Here is a 23,149-nt window from a genome sequence, read left to right as displayed (position 1 = left end):
GCAAAGGGTTCACTTGGGGCCAGCAATGGTCTTCGAGTGCCGGCCACGTCCAAGGTGTAGGCTCGGGGCGTGACATACCTCATGTGCTTCCATGCAATTCTTCGTAATATCTAAAAAAATCATTAGTATAATTTTGTTAGTATTCTAATTTTTAAATTAAAGTAGAATTCATTGTTGAATAAAGTTATGGACTTACATTTCCCTTTTCTTTTAAATCATATTTATGTATGTTATGTTGAAATTTGACATAAGAGTATCATGTTAAATTTTTTGTTTTAAATTTAGAACTTATGTTATATTTTCAATTTCATTTGTTTTAGGAGTATTGACTCGATATTACATTGCAACCTATTCTTTTTAAGTTAGACTTGATAGATTATCTTTTTTGTCAAATGTTTTATAATTTTATGACATTATATTTATAATATTAATCTTTTTGTCAAACATGCATTTCATGATGTTCATAGAAATTCTGTACTTTTAGTTTTTACGATTAATTTAATTTAAAAAAATACTACATTGAAAAATATAAATCAGTTATTTTTTTATAATATTAGTTAAGAACATATTTTTATCAATTACAACATATTTTCAAAAGACAATATATATATATCTTAAATGTTCAATTGAGTATCATTTATAAAGGCTCTTATTTGTCTAATATCATTTTTTTAATTTTAAATAATTAATTTTTATTTTTAAAATTCAATATAACTTTATGATTACAATTGTGCAATCAAACAGTATAATTACATTGTGGCAAACAAACAAGTCAACCTAATTACTAGGTTGTATAACTACTACCTTATTAATTACACTAATTTTAATTACTTGATGACTTTCCAATTTTCTCATGTTTGGTTGGGTTAAATGTTTTGGAAAATGTTTTTCAAAGCAACTCATTTTCCTCAAATTTAAGAAAAATGACTTCCCTTCAAAACTTAAGGAAAACATTTTCGAAAACTCTCTTCCATTTTCAAATTACAATTATTTTTTTGTTGAAAAAATCAATTTATTTTATCCCTATCCTCACCCCCTCCCCCCCCCCCCCCCCCTCCAAAAAAAATAAAATTTAAAGCTTGTTTTTAAATTCAATTTTTTTACCCCACCTTCACCCCTACCCCCACCCCCTCCCAAAAAAATATTAAAAATTGTTTTTAAAAGATAATTGTAATTTCATTTTTTTATTTTTTTACACCCACCCACTACCCTCCCCCCATCACCCCCCCCAACCCCCTTCAAAATGAAAAAAATTTAAGTTTGTTTTTAAAAAATATTTTCAACTTCAAATTTTTATTTTTTCATCCCGATCCTCGATCACCCACCACCCCCCCCCCCCCCCAAAAAAAAAATTGAGTTTGTTTGTAAAAAAAAAATTCAACTTCAAAATTTTATTTTTTCACCCCTACACTTGACCCCCCCCCCTCGAACCCACCCACCCCCTACTAGCCACCCCTACCCCCAAAGAAAAAATTAAGTTTGTTTTTCAAAAAATATTTTCAACTTCAAAATTTCATTTTTTCACCATACCCTCGACCCCCCTCCCCACCCACCCCACCCCACCCCCCAAAAAAGATTTTAAGTTTGTTTTTAAAAAATATATTCAACTTCAAAATTTCATTTTTCACCCTACCCTTGACCCCTCCCCACCCACCACCCCTACCAGCCCCCCACCCCCAAAAAAAAATTTTAAATTCGTTTTCAAAAATATTTTCAACTTCAAAATTTTATTTTTACACCCCAACCCTCGACCCCCCCCCATCCACCCCCTACCAACCCCCACCCCCCAAAAACACAATTTAAGTTTGTTTTTAAAAAATATTTTCAACTTCAAAATTTCAATTTTTCACGCCTACCCTCGACCCACCCCCACCCCACCCCCCAAAAAAAATTTATGTTTGTTTTTAAAAAATATTTTCAATTTCAAAAATTATTTTCTACTCTAGTAAAAATAAAAGATATTTCTCAAAAATATTTTTCATTCATAAATCACACTAAAAATCTTTTCCGAAAAATATTTTCTACTCACCAACCAAACATGAGAAATAAGTCAAAAATCAACTTGTTTTCCAGGAAAACATTTTCCATGGAAAACATTTTCCTTCATACCAAACACACCCTAAAAGAATCATTAAATTTGACAATGCAAAGAGAAAGATCAATGAATGAAATGAATATTGAAATAAAGTAAAATAATTTTTCTTTTATTAATTAAGATAAATTATACGTTTAACTTCATGTTTGTATTTTTTTAGTTCTAATTTCTACTTGTGAGCAATCTAACATGTTTAGAGGAAATGTACTAATTGATCTTGGAATAAATTTCCAACAGATTCAAAGCATCAACTTGCAGAGGAATAAATTTACAGATGATCATTCTTCTACAGGCGAATTAAGTTTTCTAAATTCCCTCTCACATTGCAAGTTCTTGAAATTTTTAATGATGGGAGACGACGAGAACAACAACAATAACAATAATATATTCAGCGAAATTTCACTAAGTGAGATATGGAGAGGGTAGAGTATAAGCAGACCTAGTCACCTAGAGGTCATTTCCGGAAAATCTTTTCTTTTTAAGTTAACATAATTAAATACCTTCTTGATTTTGTGAAATATCAATTATTTAAGACAATTTTTAGAGGCTAAAACATCAATTATTTTGGATCAAGGGAGTAAATATTTGATATAACTTATTAAGAGGAGTGTGGGAGATGAATAAAGTTTTCAAAATGAGTCCACTAGCACAATAATTTCATGGTATAATTCAGGGGTGGTTATGTAAACACCTGATAATTTTAGGTATGAAAGTCGCAAAACAGTGACAGTTTAGAGTTTTTCTCAAACCTACGTGTATTACCACTTGAAATTTAGTTTGTTAAACATAATATTCACATGACATGTCATATTCCTCCGAGAGATATTTTAATATGAGTTTATTATAGTTTAAGGCTTTTGTCAACACTCAATAGTACTTCATATATAAAATTCTTAAAATGATTGTAATAGTTTAGGGGTTTTTCAAGATTGACTTTGAATCCCCAATTAGGAAAGCATACATGAATTGCATATGATGACTTTCCCAATAAAGGTAGACTCTTTCAAAGTTCAAATTACAACATAAGCCATGCAAATATCTTTTGACCGTATCGAAAAATACTCCCTGAATTTAACACAATTTATTAATTTCATTCCTGAAGCATTGTGTCACGCCCCGAGCCTACACCCTGGACGTGGCCGGCACTCGAAGACCATTGCTGGTCCCCAAGCGAACCCTCATCCTGGCTGACTCCAAGAGGAATACTAACTTAAGCATACAAGAGCTTAAAACTGAATAAGATTTTATAAACTCAACTTTATAAATCTTTAACTCAAAAGAAAACTCTGTATAATAGAATATATATACAACTCGCCATAAAAGGCAACTTTAGTCTTCAAAACATTTAACAAAATAAATGAAGAGACTTCTGAAACTCTATTGTCTATCTATGAAGCCTCTAACTGATAAAGATGGAAGCCGGGACAAGACCCACGACCTCCTAACAACTGATACAACTGAAAGGTAAATGAAATCCTCCGGAAGCAAAGAGGCTTGTCATAGCTAACTGGAACTCCCGGATGTATCAACGAATCTCCTGTTGATGATCTGAATACCTGTGTCTGCATCATAAAAAGATGCAGGCCAAATGGCTCAGTACGTGGAATGTACGAGTATGTAAGCTGGAAAGCTAAACAACATAGGCTAGAAGAAAAACTGGAATAAATTGAATAACTTACCTCTTTTCAAACTTTCTCAACTCAAGGAATACTCAAAACTACTCAAACTTACTCAACTCAGAAGATAGATACTGGACTCAGAGACAGATACTCAACTCAAAGATATATACTCAACTCAAAGATAGATACTCAACTCAAGATAGATACTCAACTCAAGGATATGTACTTAACTCAAGATATATACTTAACTCAAAGATACTTAACTCAAGGATACTCGACTCTTGAATAACTGAACTCAACCTGACTGACTTCTTTCAATATAAGGCAATTTAAAACAAGTGCGATATAAAGAAAGACTGTTTAAAACATGCTATAAACTCTGAGTGTATACAAGGATACAATAAGCCTGAGATGTATATAGAAATACAATTGAACTGATGTATATAAAATACAATAATTTCTGTGTATGAAAATACAATAACTGCTGTGGGAGTTTCTCTAACCGACAACCATCACATAAGAGCTATAGTGATGATACAGCGATCGACCTCACGCTGCCAGAGCATCTTATACCCGGCCAAAGGTATAAGACCTGAACTGCCTAATGGATCCACTAGTCTAATCTGAAAAGGATTCATCTAAAAAGTATGATCCTTTTCTACCCATGGTGGCTAACATGGTTCTATGGGGGCTGTGGGTTCTTTGAACGCTCCCCCAATTCGGTGCTCAATACTACTCCCAAAAATGTACTGGCTCTTATGTTTTTAAAACATATTTATTCCTGCTGATATGAGATAATTACTCAAAAACTAGCCCGAAGGCTCTTTTGGAAATCTCAGTTTCCAACCTTGTTTAAATGTAAAAACATTTCTTTAAAACTTCTTTGGGAATACATAGTTCCCTAATAACTTTGAGAAATGAACTCAACTCTTGACTCTTGACTTAACTTGAAACTCGATACTCTTTACTCGACTTGAAACTATATGCTCTTTACTCTTTACTAAACTTGAAACTTGAAACTCTTTACTTAACTAGGAACTTGAGCCTTAGAATGAAGTTAAAACGATCAATGAAGACTCTTGGAAAACCTTAAAGACTTGTTTTGACTTACTTACTTCTAAGCTTGACTTCACTTGACTTGGAAACTAACTTCACTTGACTTTGAAACTAACTTCACTTGACTTGGAAACTAACTTCACTTGATTTGGAAACTAACTTCACTTGACTTTGAAACTAACTTCACTTGACTTGGATTATGGGTTCAAGGACTTGATTGGTGTTTGGAAGGACCTCATGATGTTTAGGAATGATTTAGGAATGATTTGGAACAACCAAACTTAAGAAAATTTTTGAGAATAAATTCTGAAAACAGTGGAGTCCGCGTCCTGTCCGCGACGCGGAGCAGATTTTGTTCACAGAGGGAACAAGTCCGCGACACGGACTTGTTTCATGTAAGAAGCCCGACTTTTCTCCTTCATTTTTCCAACTCTAAACTCTCTAACTTCAAAGGTTCTAGCCCCAATCACTTAGAAACATAAAATCCCTCAACATTCAATAGAATTCAACTCAAAACCCCAACCGGAAACAAGTCCCAAATCATCAAGAATCTCAACAACAATACCAGCTATAATTTCAACAACAACAACTAACAACTTTAACAACTTCAACCACAACAACTCACAACTTTAACAACAAAACCAATCCTTTCTTAATGAATAAAAGGGGTTAGGTGTGTGGGGGAAAGGATCACCCAACACTAAAAGCTCACATACCTGATTAGGGATCACCCCCGACGAAAATCCACGACGATCCTTAGCTTCTTCTTCTCTTTCTCCTCTTCTTTTCCTCTTCTTTCTCTCTTATCTTCCAAGCCCTAACTCTCACTCTTACTCTCACTCTTTAAAATGGGACAAAAATGATCCAAACATCAGTCTAACACCTCAATATAACCCAAAGAAAAGATTAGGGAAAAGACCAAAATACCCTTAAAATTTTCGGACTAAACAAACTGCACTGTGCGACTGTGCGACTGTGCGACTGTGCGACTGTGCGACTGTGCGACTGTGCGACTGTGCCAACAACCCAACTTCCAAAGGGCATAAGTCACTCATACAAACTCGGAATCAAGCAAACTCGGCGGCGTTGGAAAGATCATTCCAAGGGCTTTCCAGACATAACTGGAAATTCGCCTAAATCATTTTGAGCTAGGAGATACGACTGCTCAAAGTTGACCAAAAACTCACTTTTTTTCCATAGCCAAATTGTCCAGATTCTTTCCAAAATGATTATTTCCAATTCAACTCTTCTTGGAACTCAATGTGCTACACCTAGGGACCTTAACTTAACACTCAATAAATTTTTATTCCTCGGTAAAATCCCACTCCACATGAAGGATGGCTCGAGTCTTAGTTCGAAAATTCTCTGGGGTGTTACACATTGACAACATTAAAATCATTCCTCTACATGACTAACTAAATTTAGATACACCCCTTATTTGCAACATGACATAGTAAGTGGTCTCAAACTCTTGTAGGAGCATGAGACTTTTAATAAATAGTCAAGAGAAGTGTTGAAAAAACCTCACAAAATTGACAAGAATTTAGAGGTGTATTTCACTCATGTTGCAAAATCGAGGTTGTATTTAAGTTAAGTTAGTCAAGTAAAAAATATTTTTAAGACTATCAATAGTTCGGGGATGAAACTAATAATCTATACTTTTCTCTATTTTATATATATAATAAAAGAATATTGACTATCTGCAGATTCTGCACTAGAAGTTAGAATAAGCCAAGTAATATAAAATTGGGAAACTCCAATTTCTATTTCATCAGAGAGATACAGCAAATCTTTCTCAAGATTCTCATGGATAATATATATTATAACTTAAATTCTTTGATTAAATGTTCTCTAAACAATAGACTGCCCCGTGTATAGTGATGCCATGCAATTTACTAATTCAAGTTTCTGATTACATAATTTTCGTCAAATTAAAGAAACAGTCTTGAGATCTTGTCAACCTCACTTCCTTTTTACCATTTCCTCCCATTATGAATGATCTTAATGAGAAGTGAGATTCAAGATTTGAAATTTATGGATTCTTACACAGACTGTAAGATAGTATTATACGATAATAACTGGGGTCATAAGGAAATATTTGTATATCTTTAGTGAATTCCTTAATAGGTAGGGATAAAAGCTATTGAATTCACCTGAACGCATACATTACATGTTAGATTCGCCAATTCGACCATAACACTTCACATTCTTTTGTCAAGCATCTATTCGGCGGAGGTTATATACATTCGAATGATGACATTATATCATGATTTTAGTCTTTAATATTCTTGAATAATGAATATACAAGGCTTATTAATCAAAGTAAATTATTTAACTATCACTACAGAATCCCACAACCAATGATTTCCCTTTAGCAATGAATTGCAGTCAAGTTCAGCAACATTCAATATTAAAAAAAAACGTCTCAAACATATTACGTATAAATGTTGATCATTGACATTGAACTCTAGATTATATATTCCAGTGCTAATACATGATACCTCATTGCCTTATATTATAGAAGTATATATAGATGTCATTTGAAAAACCAAAAAAACTCAGGCACTCAAATTCCCCACACAAATAGCAGCTAGAGAAGTTGCACAAAATGGTTTCCATGACTATTATTATAGAATTGCTAGTTTTGTTAACGTACCTCTTGGATACTAATGCATCGAACATTTCAACTGATGAGGCTGCTCTTTTAGCTTTCAAAGCTCACATAACTTCAGATCCAAATGGAATGCTGTCGAAAAACTGGACAAAAGGGACTCACGTTTGCAATTGGATAGGCATATCTTGCAGTAGTAGGCATCAAAGAGTGACATCACTAGACCTCAACGGCCTTAGACTAAGAGGTTCAATCGCCACAGAAATTGGGAACCTCTCATTTCTTAGTTTCCTGGACATTGGCAACAACAGCATCCACGGCAAAATCCCTGATGAACTCGGCTATTTGAGGAGGCTGAAATACTTGTCCTTGTCAATGAATAATCTCACAGGTCAAATTCCAGCAAGTCTAGGATTACTGAGAAGGCTCGAATCACTTGATCTTTCTGAAAATGATCTCCTTGGATCTGTTCCTTCGTCTATCTTCAATGTCTCTTCTTTGAAGGTCATCAATTTGATTTATAATGCACTGTCTGGGACTTTGCCGAATGACATTTGCCATAATCTTCCGCGGCTGGAGGGCTTACAAATAGCAAGAAATCAACTCTCTGGCCAACTACCAAGCAACTTAGACAAATGCAAAGAGCTTACATACTTGTCCTTGTCATATAACCAGTTCACAGGTAAAAATACTGAACCAATTTCTTTTTCTGCTACTTTTGGTTCATATTGACAATAAAGATTGCAACAGTTTTTAGTGAAAACGATCATAGGCTATTGAGAGGTATAACTTATTGTAACGTCTATTACAGGAAACTTGCCTAGAGACATGTGGAACTTGACAAAACTTCAACATCTATTTCTTGGATGGAATGACATAACAGGTACTTATAATGTTCTGGTTTAACTGAATCTGCCTACAACTGCATTTATTGCTGGACTTCTCACCTCGTAGCACTAGAGATCTTTGACATTTCCAAACTTACTCTTCAACTCATTTATAAGAAATTAGTATTTGCATTTCAAAGGGTAGTAGCAAAAAATGTTAGTATAGCTCTTTGTTCTTCATTTTCAAATAACAACAGCAACTACTACATTGGCTCAATTCTAGTTTTTGTCTGCTATATGAATCCTCATTATGCATGTTGATTCATTTAGTCACATCTTCAAAAGGAATGAAAGAGACTGCAAGAATTGCTGAAATATTTAAAAGGCATACAACTAACAGTTTTCTGTTATTTATAGAAACATACTGACTGTAATGCTGTGATACAGTATTGGACATTTAAGTGTAGTAACCACACAATTTGACATATATTTTACAGGACATATACCAAGTGAAATTGATAACCTATCAGCAATTCGAAGATTAAGTCTACGCCGGAACAATTTGGTGGGAAATCTTCCACCATATATTGGAAATTTGTCAAATCTAGAGATGATAGACCTAGGTGACAACAGTCTATATGGAGGCGTTCCTCAGGAGTTTGAACATCTTGTAAATTTGAAAGAAGTGTATCTTGGTCCAAACAGATTATCAGGTGAAGTTCCAAGGCGTATGTACAACATTTCTGGACTAAAAAAGATGTCATTTGTAGCAAATGAGCTTTCAGGAACACTTCCCCCAAACATAGGCCATACTCTTCCAAATCTTGAAGGCCTTTACCTTGGGGAAAACCAGTTCGCCGGGCTGATTCCGACCTCAATTGTGAATTCCACCAAGCTTATCCAGCTTGATTTTGGTCGCAATCTGTTTAGTGGACCTGTACCTATGAATCTTGGAAAGCTACAACAGCTTCAATTCATCAGCTTGCAAGTAAACCAATTGACGAATGATCAATCTACAGGCGAGTTAAGTTTCCTGACTTCATTATCTAATTGCAAGTATTTGAAAACCGTTCAAATAGGAGGTAATCAATTTAATGGAAGTCTTCCAAAATCTTTAGGTTCAGGAAACTGGTCCTTTTCCCTTGAATATTTCATTGCCCTTCAAAGTGGTATCACAGGAAAAATACCAACTAACATCAGTAACTTTAGGAACCTGGAGTGGTTAAGCTTGGGAGAGAATAAGCTTATAGGTTCTATTCCTCCAGATTTGGGGAACTTGAAGAATTTGCAAAAGGTTTACCTGCAGATAAACAATTTAGATGGAATTATACCAACTAGCTTGTGTAACCTGGAAAGCTTGTACCAAGTTATCTTGGGCAAAAATCAACTTTCTGGGGAAATACCAAGTTGCTTTGGAAATATTTCTTCTTTAAGAGAACTCTACTTAGATTCCAATGCACTAGTTTCCCATATTCCATCAACTTTTTGGAGAAACAAAGATCTTTCAGTTCTCGATTTGTCCTCCAATTTGCTGAATGGATCTCTTGCAGTAGAAATGGGGAATTTAAGGAGTTTGCGGATATTACATTTACATGGTAATCAGTTCTCTGGTCAGATTCCTAGCACAATTGGCCAACTACAAAATTTGGTTAGCCTTTCATTGTCAAAGAATATGTTAGATGGTTCCATACCTGAACTATTTGAAGATTTGGTTTCATTGGAACACTTGGATCTATCTAGCAACAATCTATCAGGCATGATCCCCAAGTCCTTGAGGAATCTTGAACATCTCATGTATTTCAATGTCTCGTTCAATGGGCTCATGGGTGAAATTCCAGATGGAGGGCCATTTGTAAATTTTACAGCTGAATCATTCATGGGTAACCCTGCATTATGTGGATCATCACGCTTCCATGTGATGCAATGCAGAGTCACAAGTCTTGAAAGAAAAAGAAAGAGTAGAGTCTTAACTTCTGTTCTTGCATCAGTTTCCTCAGGAGTTGTAGTCACAACCATTTTCATCATTTGGTTTCTGAAATGCCGAAAAAGGAGTACAGAACTTCCTCTAGTTGATACATTTGGTCAGGTACATAAGAGGATTTCGTACTATGATATTTCTCAAGGGACAAACAACTTTGATGAAGCAAACTTGATTGGAAGGGGGATCCTTGGTTTGGTGTACAAAGGGACACTAGCAGATGGAATGGTTGTGGCAATAAAGGTATTCAATACAGAACTGCAACATGCATTTAGGAGTTTTGAAGTGGAGTGTCAAGTTTTACGTAGCATTCGACACAGAAACCTTGTTAAGGTGATAAGTAGTTGTGCCAATTTTGATTATAAAGTGTTGGTGCTAGAGTACATGCCCAATGAAAACCTCGAATGTTGGCTTCACTCTACTGACAAATTTTTGGATTTAACTGTAAGACTAAAGGTGATGATTGATGTGGCTTCCGCTGTGGAGTATTTACATGGAGGTCATTTGTTTGTAGTCGTCCATTGTGATTTGAAACCAAGTAACATACTTTTGGATGGAGATATGGTGGCAAAAGTGAGTGACTTTGGGATATCCAAACTTCTAACAGCTGAGACGCTATAGCACATACCAAGACTTTGGGTACTATAGGCTACATGGCACCAGGTAAATGTTATTATCAAGTTCATTTGAAGATTTTAAATGACGTTAATTATTTTCACTAATGATTGCGTGATTTTTTTGCAGAGTATGGATCAGAAGGCAAAGTATCAACCAAGGGAGATGTTTATAGCTTTGGTATTTTGTTAATGGAGACTTTTACAAGAAAGAGCCCCGTGGATGATCTATTCGTTGGAGACTTCACCTTGAAAAGATGGATATGCCAATCATTACCAAACCGAGTGGTGGATGTAGTGGACATTAATCTATTTTCACTGGACGAAGAAAATTTTACTTCTAAACAGAGATGCTTCAAATCAATCATGGAATTAGCTCTTGAATGCACAAACGATTTGCCTGAAGAGAGAATTTGCATGGAAGATATTACTCTGCGACTCAAGAAGATCCTAACTCAATTTCTGCAAAATGTTGTAACAAACTAAATGGTAGTGCTGAAATCTATAGTGGAACTGTCACATCTTTTCTTCACACGCACAAATAGTTGGACTAGTACATAGAACTTCAACAGATTTAAGGATAGCCCCACCCTTCTATCCTTCTCCATTTAAATACTAGGATTTTTCTATGTGGTAGGGTTCGAACCGTGATGTGCACCTACCTACCATACAAAAAATTTGAATGCTTAAAGAGATCTTGTTAACTGATTACCCAGAAAAAATGATCACTAGATTGGAGACTGAAACTATTTGCCTCACAATACACAAGATAATTTGCAATTTTATTCACACTAGCATTTCTATGAAATATTAGCTGATAGAAGCAGTATTAATACACAAAATACTTACAGTATTAATCCCATTCTCTCCTGCAGCATTTGGCTAAAAGACACACGGGCCGGGCCATGACAATATGATCATCTCCCTCCTCAGTATGAAGGTGATCTGTTGTGAACTTGTTACTAGTCACTAGAGCCAAGATGATATTTTTGGTGATTGGAAGGCTAAAATGACTTTGTAACAAAAAATCCCTAAAATCTAAACCATAATTATACAGAGGATTGCTGTGATTTGAAAGCATCGAACCAGAGAACCGTAATGGTCAACCTAGTTTCCCTCTACTCTCGAATTCCATGGGCATTTCTCTAGAAATTCTCGCATTTTCCTAGAACCAAACAGTCCCTATTCAACATAGATTTTCTTACAAGATGCTGCTAATCTTACGAATTTGCTAAAGATTTATGCAGCAGAGCTTCAATAAGATGAAAGAAGCTGTCAATGTATCCCAAGAAACAGAGATATGAACACTCAAATTATATAATACGTGAAAATGCCCCGTAACTTAGCTTTCTGGACATCTATATTCTTCAACTTTGAAGGAAGGTGTCCTAATAACTGCATAAATTTGTATAAAACTAAATAGTAAAGATGCATGTTTTATGTGACATAATATATGTAGAACGTGATATAAAACAGAAAATTATCATGTAGAATATTACTACATAGGAAAAATATCTTTATTTATTAAAAGGCATACATGTCGACTGATGTCAAATTAAATAACATATTTATATATTATGTCAACTCATTGGGTTTGGTGGTGGTGAGTAAGACGGGAAGGAGAATTAAGGTGGGGGCATGGCAATTTAACGGATCCAAGGTAAATATGACATAAAAGATGGATGATAAAAATATGTTGAAAATTCTAGTGTTGAGTAAATATAACTTTTTTTTTAGAGTATCAACACAAATCTAATCTTTTTTGTTCTTCTATTGTATTAATTATGGGTGGAGTTGGGATAAATAATAGGAGGAATCTGTTTGAGGGATTCCAGAGTGCTCCATCGTGGAGCTTGTAGAGGCTAAATCTTATTTTTGATAGATCACTAGTGAATTGCATCAAGTTCTTAATTCGAACTTTATATAAAGAAATTTAAATAAATCAATACCCAATTTTAAAATAATTATTGAATAAAAAGATATTATTAAACAAATCATAAACTTTAAAATTCAAGTTGTATAAAATTTTCTTTAACAAAAGTTTTCTATATATTACAAAATTTCTATACTCTCTTAGAATTGGTTTTAGGCTTCTAGTATTCTACTCTTCGACAATTCTAAGTTTGCATCACTAGTCCCACCGTCCCTATTGTCATGGGATATAATAAGTTTGCAAAATTGAATTGATGATGAATCTTGAAAAGTGTCTTATGTAAAAAAGAATTTTAAAAAATCATATTATTTCTAATGAGTTTATAATTATAAAATGCACGAAAATTAAAGATGAAATTCTATCGAATGCAATTGTGATGATACACTACTAGAAACAAATGATTTTTCTATCACGAATCAATATAAATTGTGTTATAAAATATAATTGTTTCATTCATTTTCTGTTGAACCATCTCATTGGAAAACACACGATAAATTTTTTGTTGAAATACTGGATAACTTTCTATTTTTTTCCATACAAGAATATTTTTTTTTTGGGATAAGGCATAAGTACCCCTTGACTATGATTGAAATCCTAAAGGCACACCTTAATTAAACTATGGTCCTATTACCCCTCAAATCCATTTTTTTTGTAATTTTGTACACCTTTTTTACTTACGTGGCATCCAAACATCTCCCATGAGCCTCAACTATATGTGGAATCACGGAGTGTGCCACGTAAGCCAAAAGGTGTATAAAATTACAAAAAAAAAAAATGAGTTCGAAGAAGTAATAGGACTTTAGTTTAGTTAAGGTGGATCTCAGAGACTTCGGTCATAATCTAGGGGTACTTATGCCTTATACCTTCTTTTTTTCACAGATTCAATTAAAATGTCTATAAAAATAGTCATGCATACTATAAGTTTCCGAATAAAGGTAGAGACTCCTTCAAAGTGTAACATAACCCAATGCAGATTTCTTTTGACTTTTTTTTTTACTTATATAAACAATACTTATTGGCTATCTGCAGATTCTGCTAGAAGTTAGAATAAGTCTAGTAATATAAAATTGGGGAACTTCAATTTCTGTTTCATCAACAGAGAGATGCAGCAAATCTTTCTCAAGATTCTCATGGATAATATATATATTTATGACTTAAACTATTTGATTAAATGTTCTCTGAAGAATAGAGTGCATACAAAACTATACTCACAAAAGTATCTTTGAATGATTCTGCCTCGTGTACACTGATACCATGCATACTAATTCAAGTTTCTAATCATTACATGTTTTTTGTCAAATTGAGAAACAGTCTTGAAGTCAAGTCAAACTGACTCCCTTTTTACCATTTCCTTCCGTTACGAATGTCCTTAATAATTCATGAGAAAAGCAAGAATCTCACTTAATCAGACAAATTCAAGTTAACGAATTCTTAATACATATAAAAGGTTTAGACAAAAGCTATTGAATTCACGTGAATCATACATTACATGTTAGATTCGCCGATTTGACATTCTTTGGTCAAACATCTATTCGGTGGAGGTTATATACAATTGAATGATGACATTATACTATAGCCTAAAACTACAACAGTTTAGTCGTGATTTGAATTTATTCTTTTCTTGAATCATGAATATACAAGGCATATAAATCCAAGTAAATTATATTTAATTATCACTACAGAATTCCACAACCAATGGTTTCCCTTGAGCAATGAATTGCAGTCAAGTTCACCAACATACAAAAAAAAAAAAGAGAATGTTTCAAACATATTACGTATATATTAGAAGTATACACAGTATATATAGATGGCATTTGAAAAAGAAAAACTCAGATACTTCCTAATTCCCTACACAAATATATAGCTGCTAGAGAAGTTGCACAAAATGGTTTCCAGGACTATAATTATAGCATTCCTAGTTTTGTTAATGTACCTCTCAGTTACAAATGCATCGAACATTTCAACTGATGAGGCTTCTCTTTTAGCTTTCAAAGCACAGATAACTTCAGACCCCAATGGAATATTGTCAAAAAACTGGACAAAAGGAACTCACATTTGCAATTGGATAGGCATATCTTGCAGTAAAAAGCATCAAAGAGTGACATCATTAGTCCTCACAAGCTTTGGATTTAGAGGTTCAATAGCAAAAGAAATTGGGAACCTCTCCTTCCTTAACAAGTTGGATGTTGCAAACAACAGTTTCCACGGCCAAATCCCCGATGAAATCGGGAGTCTGAGGCGTTTAAACTTCTTGTCTTTGCAAATGAATAATCTCACTGGTCAAATCCCAGAAAGCCTTGGATTTCTCACAAGGCTTCAACTTCTTGATCTTTCTGATAATGATCTATTTGGAAATGTTCCATTTTCCATTTCCAATGCGTCTTTCTTAAAGATCATTGATTTTGGATTTAATCGGATTAGTGGGAATCTCCCAAGGGGATTTTGTACTAGGCTTCCAAATCTGCAAGGTTTATTTCTCTCAAAAAATCAATTAGCCGGCCAAATCCCAAGTGGGCTGAATCAATGCACACAACTTATTTACCTTTCCTTGTCATATAATCAGCTCACAGGTAATTAGTAATGTTAATTCAATTCTTGGACTAGATATACTTGATTCAGAATCATTTAATCCTTCTACAATGTTATGATGCTATCTGATTGTGTTCATATATGTATTAACAGGAAGTTTGCCAACAGACATGTGGAATTTGACAAAGCTTCGAGAATTATATCTTGGATGGAATAACATAACAGGTATCTTGGTTCTAAGTCTAATAATTTCTAGTTAATTAGAAATTGTAGTAGTAGCAAAAATTGTTCATATAGCTCTTTGTTATTCATTTTCAAACAACAATGACTACTACTACATCGGCTCAATGCTAGTTTGTGTCAACTATATGAATCCTCATTATCCGCGTTAATCCATTTAGTTCCCATCTCAGTCCAAGGTTCAATAATTTAAGTTTTCTAACATTAAAATTTCTCTATATTTTCTGTTAATATACAAATATCTAACAAGATTAAAAGCATCCTAGCGAACTGTAACAAACTCAATAATAACCAAGGGAACTTTTGTAGTATTGCAATCACAATTACAAGAAAATAACAACTGGTAAGGAAGAACAATTAAGAAGAAGAAGATAGAGATGAGATACAGAACAAGATAAAAGATGAGAGTAACAGACAAACTTCTTCACAATTTTCATAACCCTTCTTTCCAACTTATTTGCTCTTTTTAACAAAGTGTAAATGGGTTTGGATCCCAAACAATCCTTTGTGAAGGCCTGGCCCGATTGCTTTTACTTGGCCCAATATCTATTTGTGTGATATCCTTGTTGGTATCCCTATTGGCTGGGGCTGATTCATAACAATACTCCCGTCCTCAATAAGAACCTTGTCCTCAAGGTTCAAGTCAAGAGATCTCGCCAACAAAAACATTGGTAATCTAGGTGCAGTTACATTGACTTTAAGATGGACGAAGTGCATTTGATGGCAAACACCTGCAAGTCCTTTGTGAGAAAAATCAAGAGTTTCATACCAAGCTTTGTATATTGTGTCAACACAGTTTACTGCCTGTTGGACATGGTTGTGACAAGAAAAATCTTGTAGTTTCTCTAAATGTCTCCTAGGCCACAATATCCTTAGAATGGACATCATAATGAAGGCTGCTTTGATAACATCCCCGACATGATTTAGTTCAACAACTTTATAATTTGCAAGATGCGCACTCACACTCCAGCTTAGCATAGTAAGAACACGAAATAAAAAGGGCAAATGAGTTGTAGTCCATCTCTGGCATCATTGTAGATCACCACCAAATATTTAAATTTAATAAAATCAATATACTTTCCATCTTGCAGCCCAGAATTTCCCCTCCATGACACATTGTTATGCCTAGGCATTTGTCATTATCCTCCCGCCGCTGCCCAGAAATCCATTTGTTTAAATGGACAATTTAGTTGAACTTCCCACAACATCACCATTAATAACAACAAAAACAAACCAATGAGTTCTTCCAGCAAACCAATTATGGAAAAGTCCATGTAAACAAATCTTCAAGGACCAGTGATGGGCAGAAATAGATAGTACTTCGTGCGCAACACTATGTCTTCCAAAAACTTTCATAGGGCCAATGATGCCAATTGGGAGCACATTAAAATGAGCATCATAGTTCTGAAGCCCTATAGTAGAACTAAGTAATGCAATATGATTCTTTCTAACAAGCACTAGGTAGCAACTCTCAGTTTTCCCGTCAAAACTAGTGCTGACATCGGGACGCAAAACTGATGTTTGCTTGAAGTTGTCCGCCAAAACGTCATAGTTTACATAATAATATTCCTCAACGACTAGTTCATATGCGATTGAAGGACATGTGAATGCAATGTAGTTATACATAACACATGACCCATTAGAGAAGTAGCAATGCACACACCATGTTTGTCCCGGATCCCACACTCTACTCATAGAGTTTGAATCTATATTTAAGAAAAACTTGCAAGGACAGCCCAACAATAATAATTCCTCTGCGTTCTCTATAAAATCTGTTAGAGCCATGAACTCGAAACATATTCCTGGATCCCATACACAAAGGTCCATTGCAATCACAGGCATGATTATAATAAATAAATTAGCAGCAGGAACCAATGGAAATTGGCTTGAAATATTTTGATCATTGAATGCCCTGGTGGATTTTCCATTTTCAGTGTCAGGGAGTATTTTAACAAAATGTATTGAACTTGTCGAGATTTTGAGATACAGATTTTCATTACCCACAGATTCCATGAACAAATCAGAAAGATACCAGTTTACGAAGGTCTCCGAATCAGTTTTCAATTTAGGAGAGCCACTAGCAAGAGAGTTAACATCTGCATACCTCATTGACATATCTCGTTCGAGATGTTCATTTGGCCTAACAACTTCTGGACCATCAAAAGGAACTAGGAGTGATACTCGGGGTGCAATTGACCTTACCTCCTTTAATTTAATGCCGTGAGAACTTTCATCGAGCACTTGGATGGTTACTTCAGGTTGCAAACTGTCACTGCGGATGCTTGTGTCGGACACCTTTAAACCTACAAGTGCAGAGGGCTCTTCATCATGGAAACTAGCATTAGGATCATGGATGGTGGGGAACGGTGTTGTATATGAGATTTCAGCGAACTCTGGAACCTTGGTCACGACAGAAGGTTCATGTACCAAAGAATCTACCGTATCAGACAATTTATCAAACACATGGTCTTCTTTCGAGGTTTGAGTTTCATAGGCAGACCTAAATGCAAATGACGTCTGAAAATTTCTTGGAACAGTTGTCCGCACCACTGGATATACTTTGGTTTGGTGGCTAAAATGTTGAATAAATTTCTCCTTGAAATGCATCCAATCGAAAAACTGCTTGTTGCGAAACAACCAATTGAACCATGTTAGAGCTTCACCCTCAAGGTAGAAGGAAGGAAGAGGTAGCCAATACTCCTCAGCAAAGCCAAGGAAGGTGAAGTACTTCTCCGCTCGATAAAGCCAGCCCTCTGGATTGCCGGTGCCACTGAATCGATCCAATATCACCACTTCCATTAGAGTACATCAATGAAAGCACCAATGTAACAAACTCAATAATAACCAAGGGAACTTTTGTAGTATTGCAATCACAATTACAAGAAAATAACAACTGGTAAGGAAGAACAATTAAGAAGAAGAAGATAGAGATGAGATACAGAACAAGATAAAAGATGAGAGTAACAGACAACTTCTTCACAATTTTCATAACCCTTCTTTCCAACTTATTTGCCCTTTTTAACAAAGTGTAAATGGGTTTGGATCCCAAACAATCCTTTGTGAAGGCCTGGCCCGATTGCTTTTACTTGGCCCAATATCTATTTGTGTGATATCCTTGTTGGTATCCCTATTGGCTGGGGCTGATTCATAACACGAACATTGAGTAAGTTGGAGGTACCAACATGATTAAGCTTTAATATCAACTAGTTGGTATCACCTTTATGGATTTTACTATTCCATTTTGCTCTACTTTTCGCTGAGTCAAAATGGATTCTAACATATAGTTGGTCTTTCTTTCAACTTCCTCCCATGTGATTTTAGATCTACCTTGTTCCTTTTTTAAACAAATCCATCACCATATATAGTTTCATACCTGCAGACCAGTGCATCTAGAGATCTATGTAAGACTGAACTATCTCAGAGCTACTTAACCAATTGCTAACCATGGTAGTTTCTAATGTCTCATCTCAAATGACTCACACATCCATCTTAATATAGGTAATTGACTGACGATCAAATAGTTTAAGTTTCCTTTCTTCAGTTACCATATAAGAAGAGAGGAAACGAGAATAGCAGAAGTAAATGAATAGTTCTCATTTTGCCAATATTTGAAATTTAAATGCCCTAATTAACAGAAAACCTTTCCTAGGCTTGTTATTGTTCGTCTTCAGGAGGACGTTGAAACAGAATACAAGGATTGCCGAACTATCCGTGATTCTAATCCTCTTACACAATATTGCATGTTTTAGTGTTGTAACCACACAATTTAATATATATTTTACAGGACATATCCCAAGTGAAATTGATGACCTATCAGCAATTCGAAGATTAAGTCTACCACGGAACAATTTGGTGGGAATTATTCCACCATCTATGGGAAATTTGTCAAATCTAGAGGTGATAGACCTAGGTCAGAACAGTCTACATGGTGGCATTCCACAAGAATTTAAACATCTTGTAAATTTGAAAGGATTGTTTCTTGGTCAAAACAGATTATCGGGTGAAGTTCCAGGGCCTATGTACAACATTTCTGGACTAGAAATGATTTCATTTGTAGGAAATGGGCTCTCGGGAACACTTCCCTCAAACATAGGCCATACCCTTCCAAATCTTGTCGGCCTCTATTTTGGGAACAACCAATTTACCGGGCTGATTCCTACTTCCATTGTGAATTCCACCAAGCTTATCCAGCTTGATTTTGGTCGCAATCTGTTTAGTGGACCTGTACCTATGAATCTTGAAAAGCTACAACAGCTTCAATTCATCAGCTTGCAGTTAAATCAACTGACGAATGATCCATCTATGGGCGAGTTAAGTTTTCTTACATCATTATCTAATTGCAAGTATTTGACGACAGTTCAAATAGGAGGTAACCAATTTAATGGAAGTCTTCCAAAGTCCTTAGGATCAGGCAACTGGTCCTTTTCCCTTGAATATTTCATTGCCACTTCTAGTGGTATCACAGGAAAAATACCAACTAACATCAGTAACTTTAGGAACCTGGAGTGGTTAAGCTTGGGAGAGAATAAGCTTATAGGTTCTATTCCTCCAGATTTGGGGAACTTGAAGAATTTGCAAAAGTTTTACCTGCAGATAAACAATTTAGATGGAATTATACCAACTAGCTTGTGTAACATGGAAAGCTTGTACCAAGTTATCTTGGGCAAAAACCAACTTTCTGGGGAAATACCAAGTTGCTTTGGAAATATTTCTTCTTTAAGAGAACTCTACTTAGATTCCAATGCACTAGTTTCCCATATTCCATCAACATTTTGGAGAAACAAGGATCTTTCAGTTCTCAATTTGTCCTCCAATTTGCTGAATGGATCTCTTGCAGTAGAAATGGGAAACACAAGGAGTTTGCAGATGTTAGATTTATCTGGCAATCAGTTCTCTGGTCAGATACCTAGTACGATTGGCCAACTACAAAACTTGGTTAGCCTTTCATTGTCAAAGAATATGTTAGATGGTCCTATACCTGAACTACTTGAAGATTTGGTTTCATTGGAATATTTGGATCTATCTAGCAACAATCTAACAGGCATGATCCCCAAGTCCTTGAGGAATCTTGAACATCTCATGTATTTCAATGTCTCGTTCAATGGGCTCATGGGTGAAATTCCAGATGGAGGGCCATTCGTAAATTTTACAGCTGAATCATTCATGGGTAACCCTGCATTATGTGGATCATCACGCTTCCATGTGATACAATGCAGAGTCGCAAGTCTTGAAAGAAAAAGAAAGAGTAGAGTCTTAACTTCTGTTCTTGCATCAGTTTCCTCAGGAGTTGTAGTCACAACCATTTTCATCATTTGGTTTCTGAAATGCCGAAAAAGGAGTACGGAACTTCCTCTAGTTGATACATTTGGTCAGGTACATAAGAGGATTTCGTACTATGATATTTCTCAAGGGACAAACAACTTTGATGAAGCAAACTTGATTGGAAGGGGGAGCCTTGGTTTGGTGTACAAAGGAACACTTGCAGATGGAATGGTTGTGGCAATAAAGGTATTCAATACAGAACTGCAACATGCATTTAGGAGTTTTGAAGTGGAGTGTCAAGTTTTACGTAGCATTCGACACAGAAACCTTGTTAAGGTGATAAGTAGTTGTGCCAATTTTGATTATAAAGTGCTGGTGCTAGAGTACATGCCCAATGAAAACCTCGAATGTTGGCTTCACTCTACTGACAAATTTTTGGATATAACTCAAAGACTAAAGGTGATGATTGATGTGGCTTCTGCTGTGGAGTATTTACATGGAGGTCATTTGTTTATAGTCGTCCATTGTGATTTGAAACCAAGTAACATACTTTTGGATGGAGATATGGTGGCAAAAGTGAGTGACTTTGGGATATCCAAACTTCTAACATCTGAGACTCTAATAGCACATACCAAGACCTTGGGTACTATTGGCTACATGGCACCAGGTAAATGTTATTATCAAGTTCATTTGAAGATTTTAAATGACGTTAATTATTTTCACTAATGATTGCGTGATTTATTTTTTTTTGTAGAGTATGGGTCAGAAGGCAAAGTATCAACGAAGGGAGATGTTTATAGCTTTGGTATTTTGTTAATGGAGACTTTTACAAGAAAGAGCCCTGTGGATGATCTATTCGTCGGAGACTTCACCTTGAAAAGATGGATATGCCAATCATTACCAGACCGATTGGTGGATGTAGTAGACATTAATCTATTTTCACTGGACGAAGAAAATTTTACTTCTAAAGAGAGATGCTTCAAATCAATCATGGAATTAGCTCTTGAATGCACAAATGATTTGCCGGAAGAGAGAATCTGCATGGAAGATATTACTCTGCGACTCAAGAAGATCCTAACTCAATTTCTGCAGAATGCTGTGACAAACTAAATGGATCTATGGTGGATTTGTCACATTGTGTTCACGGGCACAAAAAGTTGGGCTAGTACATGGAACTAAGAGATTGAAAATATTCCGTTTCAATTATTTTAGAAAGTTCGTTTGGTGTTTGTTCTTCTCTATAAGCAATAATTCTTTATGTAGGTATATCATTTTTCTTCTTGTTTTTTTTTTCCTTCTGATGAAGCATCAATCAATAAAATGTTATCATCGAAGACTTATCATAGTCTCACTGCTTTTTTTCTGAACTTGGTAAAATTTATGCTTAGTCAGATATTTATACAAAAAATATGAACTTAGAACTTAAATAAGTAAGATCACAATATGACATGATAATTATGAAATGAAAATAAACTAAACATAGAATTTGAATAAGCAGATCACTAAATCACATGATATTTCTTAGTCATTGCATTTCTGACACCTCTTTCCTGGTCTCACCTAGACTTTCCTAATTCCTAATAATAACCTTGAATCGTCGGTAAATGAGAATCAAGTTAGTGCTTGATAATAAACCATGAAGATTTGCTGAGACCTATAGCAGAATTCAATACCTCGGTTGCCTCCACCAGTCTTAATATACCTTCCAAAGCTTAGTCGGTAATGCTAAGTGCTTCATTCTGTTTTCAGGTTACCCTTAGAAAGGTCATCTAATACTGACTAATGGTGCTAGTGAAACAATATGGCTACAACATTTTCAGGCCCCTTGGACATGTAAAACACAAAAGTAACAAACATGAACTTTTGCCACTATTCTCATCAATGCATTGCACATAACTCCTTTGATCACCTAAATATAACAGAAATGTATTTAAAGCACAAATAGAGTGTCTCTAATCGAAAACACTCCGTGATCATACAGAATCTTAATCCAGAGTAAATTTCTCACTCAAGTATGTGAAATTACTTAGTAAGGTCACTTAAGTTATTTTCGTATCAACAAAGTCACTCTACCTATGAGTTTCCTCTTACAACTTCACTTTAGCCTTCCAATCACCAAAAATATGACTTGACATGAGTTTTAAGATAAATTACTGATTAGTAACAAGAAAATTTGTGTTCGGTGGAAATTCTCAAAGCTCATCATCATATTTTTGCTGATACAAACACAATTAAAGTTAGTAATTTCACATAATTGAGTGATTTTTTGAGAAATTTAAGCAAAATCCTAAAATCTAAACCAGAACAATACAGAGGATTCCGGTAATTTGAAAGCGTAGAACCAGAAAAACATTCTGGTTAGAAAGATGAAATCTAACATATCAT

The 23,149-nt window shown here is 35.1% G+C and overlaps 1 protein-coding gene across 1 annotated transcript; it reads left to right on the top strand.

Moving 5' to 3' along the window:
- The first annotated feature begins 7,378 nt into the window (after nt 1-7,378).
- LOC125826356 (probable LRR receptor-like serine/threonine-protein kinase At3g47570) lies at nt 7,379-21,874 on the top strand. The gene is made up of 5 exons (XM_049505662.1): nt 7,379-8,063; nt 8,193-8,264; nt 8,706-9,196; nt 19,778-21,431; nt 21,519-21,874. The coding sequence occupies exons 1-5, from the start codon at nt 7,379-7,381 to the stop codon at nt 21,872-21,874; spliced, it is 3,258 nt and encodes a 1,085-aa protein (XP_049361619.1).
- The last annotated feature ends 1,275 nt before the right edge of the window (nt 21,875-23,149 follow it).

The sequence above is a fragment of the Solanum verrucosum genome, unplaced genomic scaffold, assembly GCF_900185275.1.
Source record: "Solanum verrucosum unplaced genomic scaffold, falcon-dt-bn FXZP01000060.1, whole genome shotgun sequence".
NCBI lineage: Eukaryota > Viridiplantae > Streptophyta > Magnoliopsida > Solanales > Solanaceae > Solanum > Solanum verrucosum.
The sequence above is the reverse complement of the archived record's forward strand: the minus strand, read 5'-3'. Positions and strand labels throughout refer to the sequence as shown.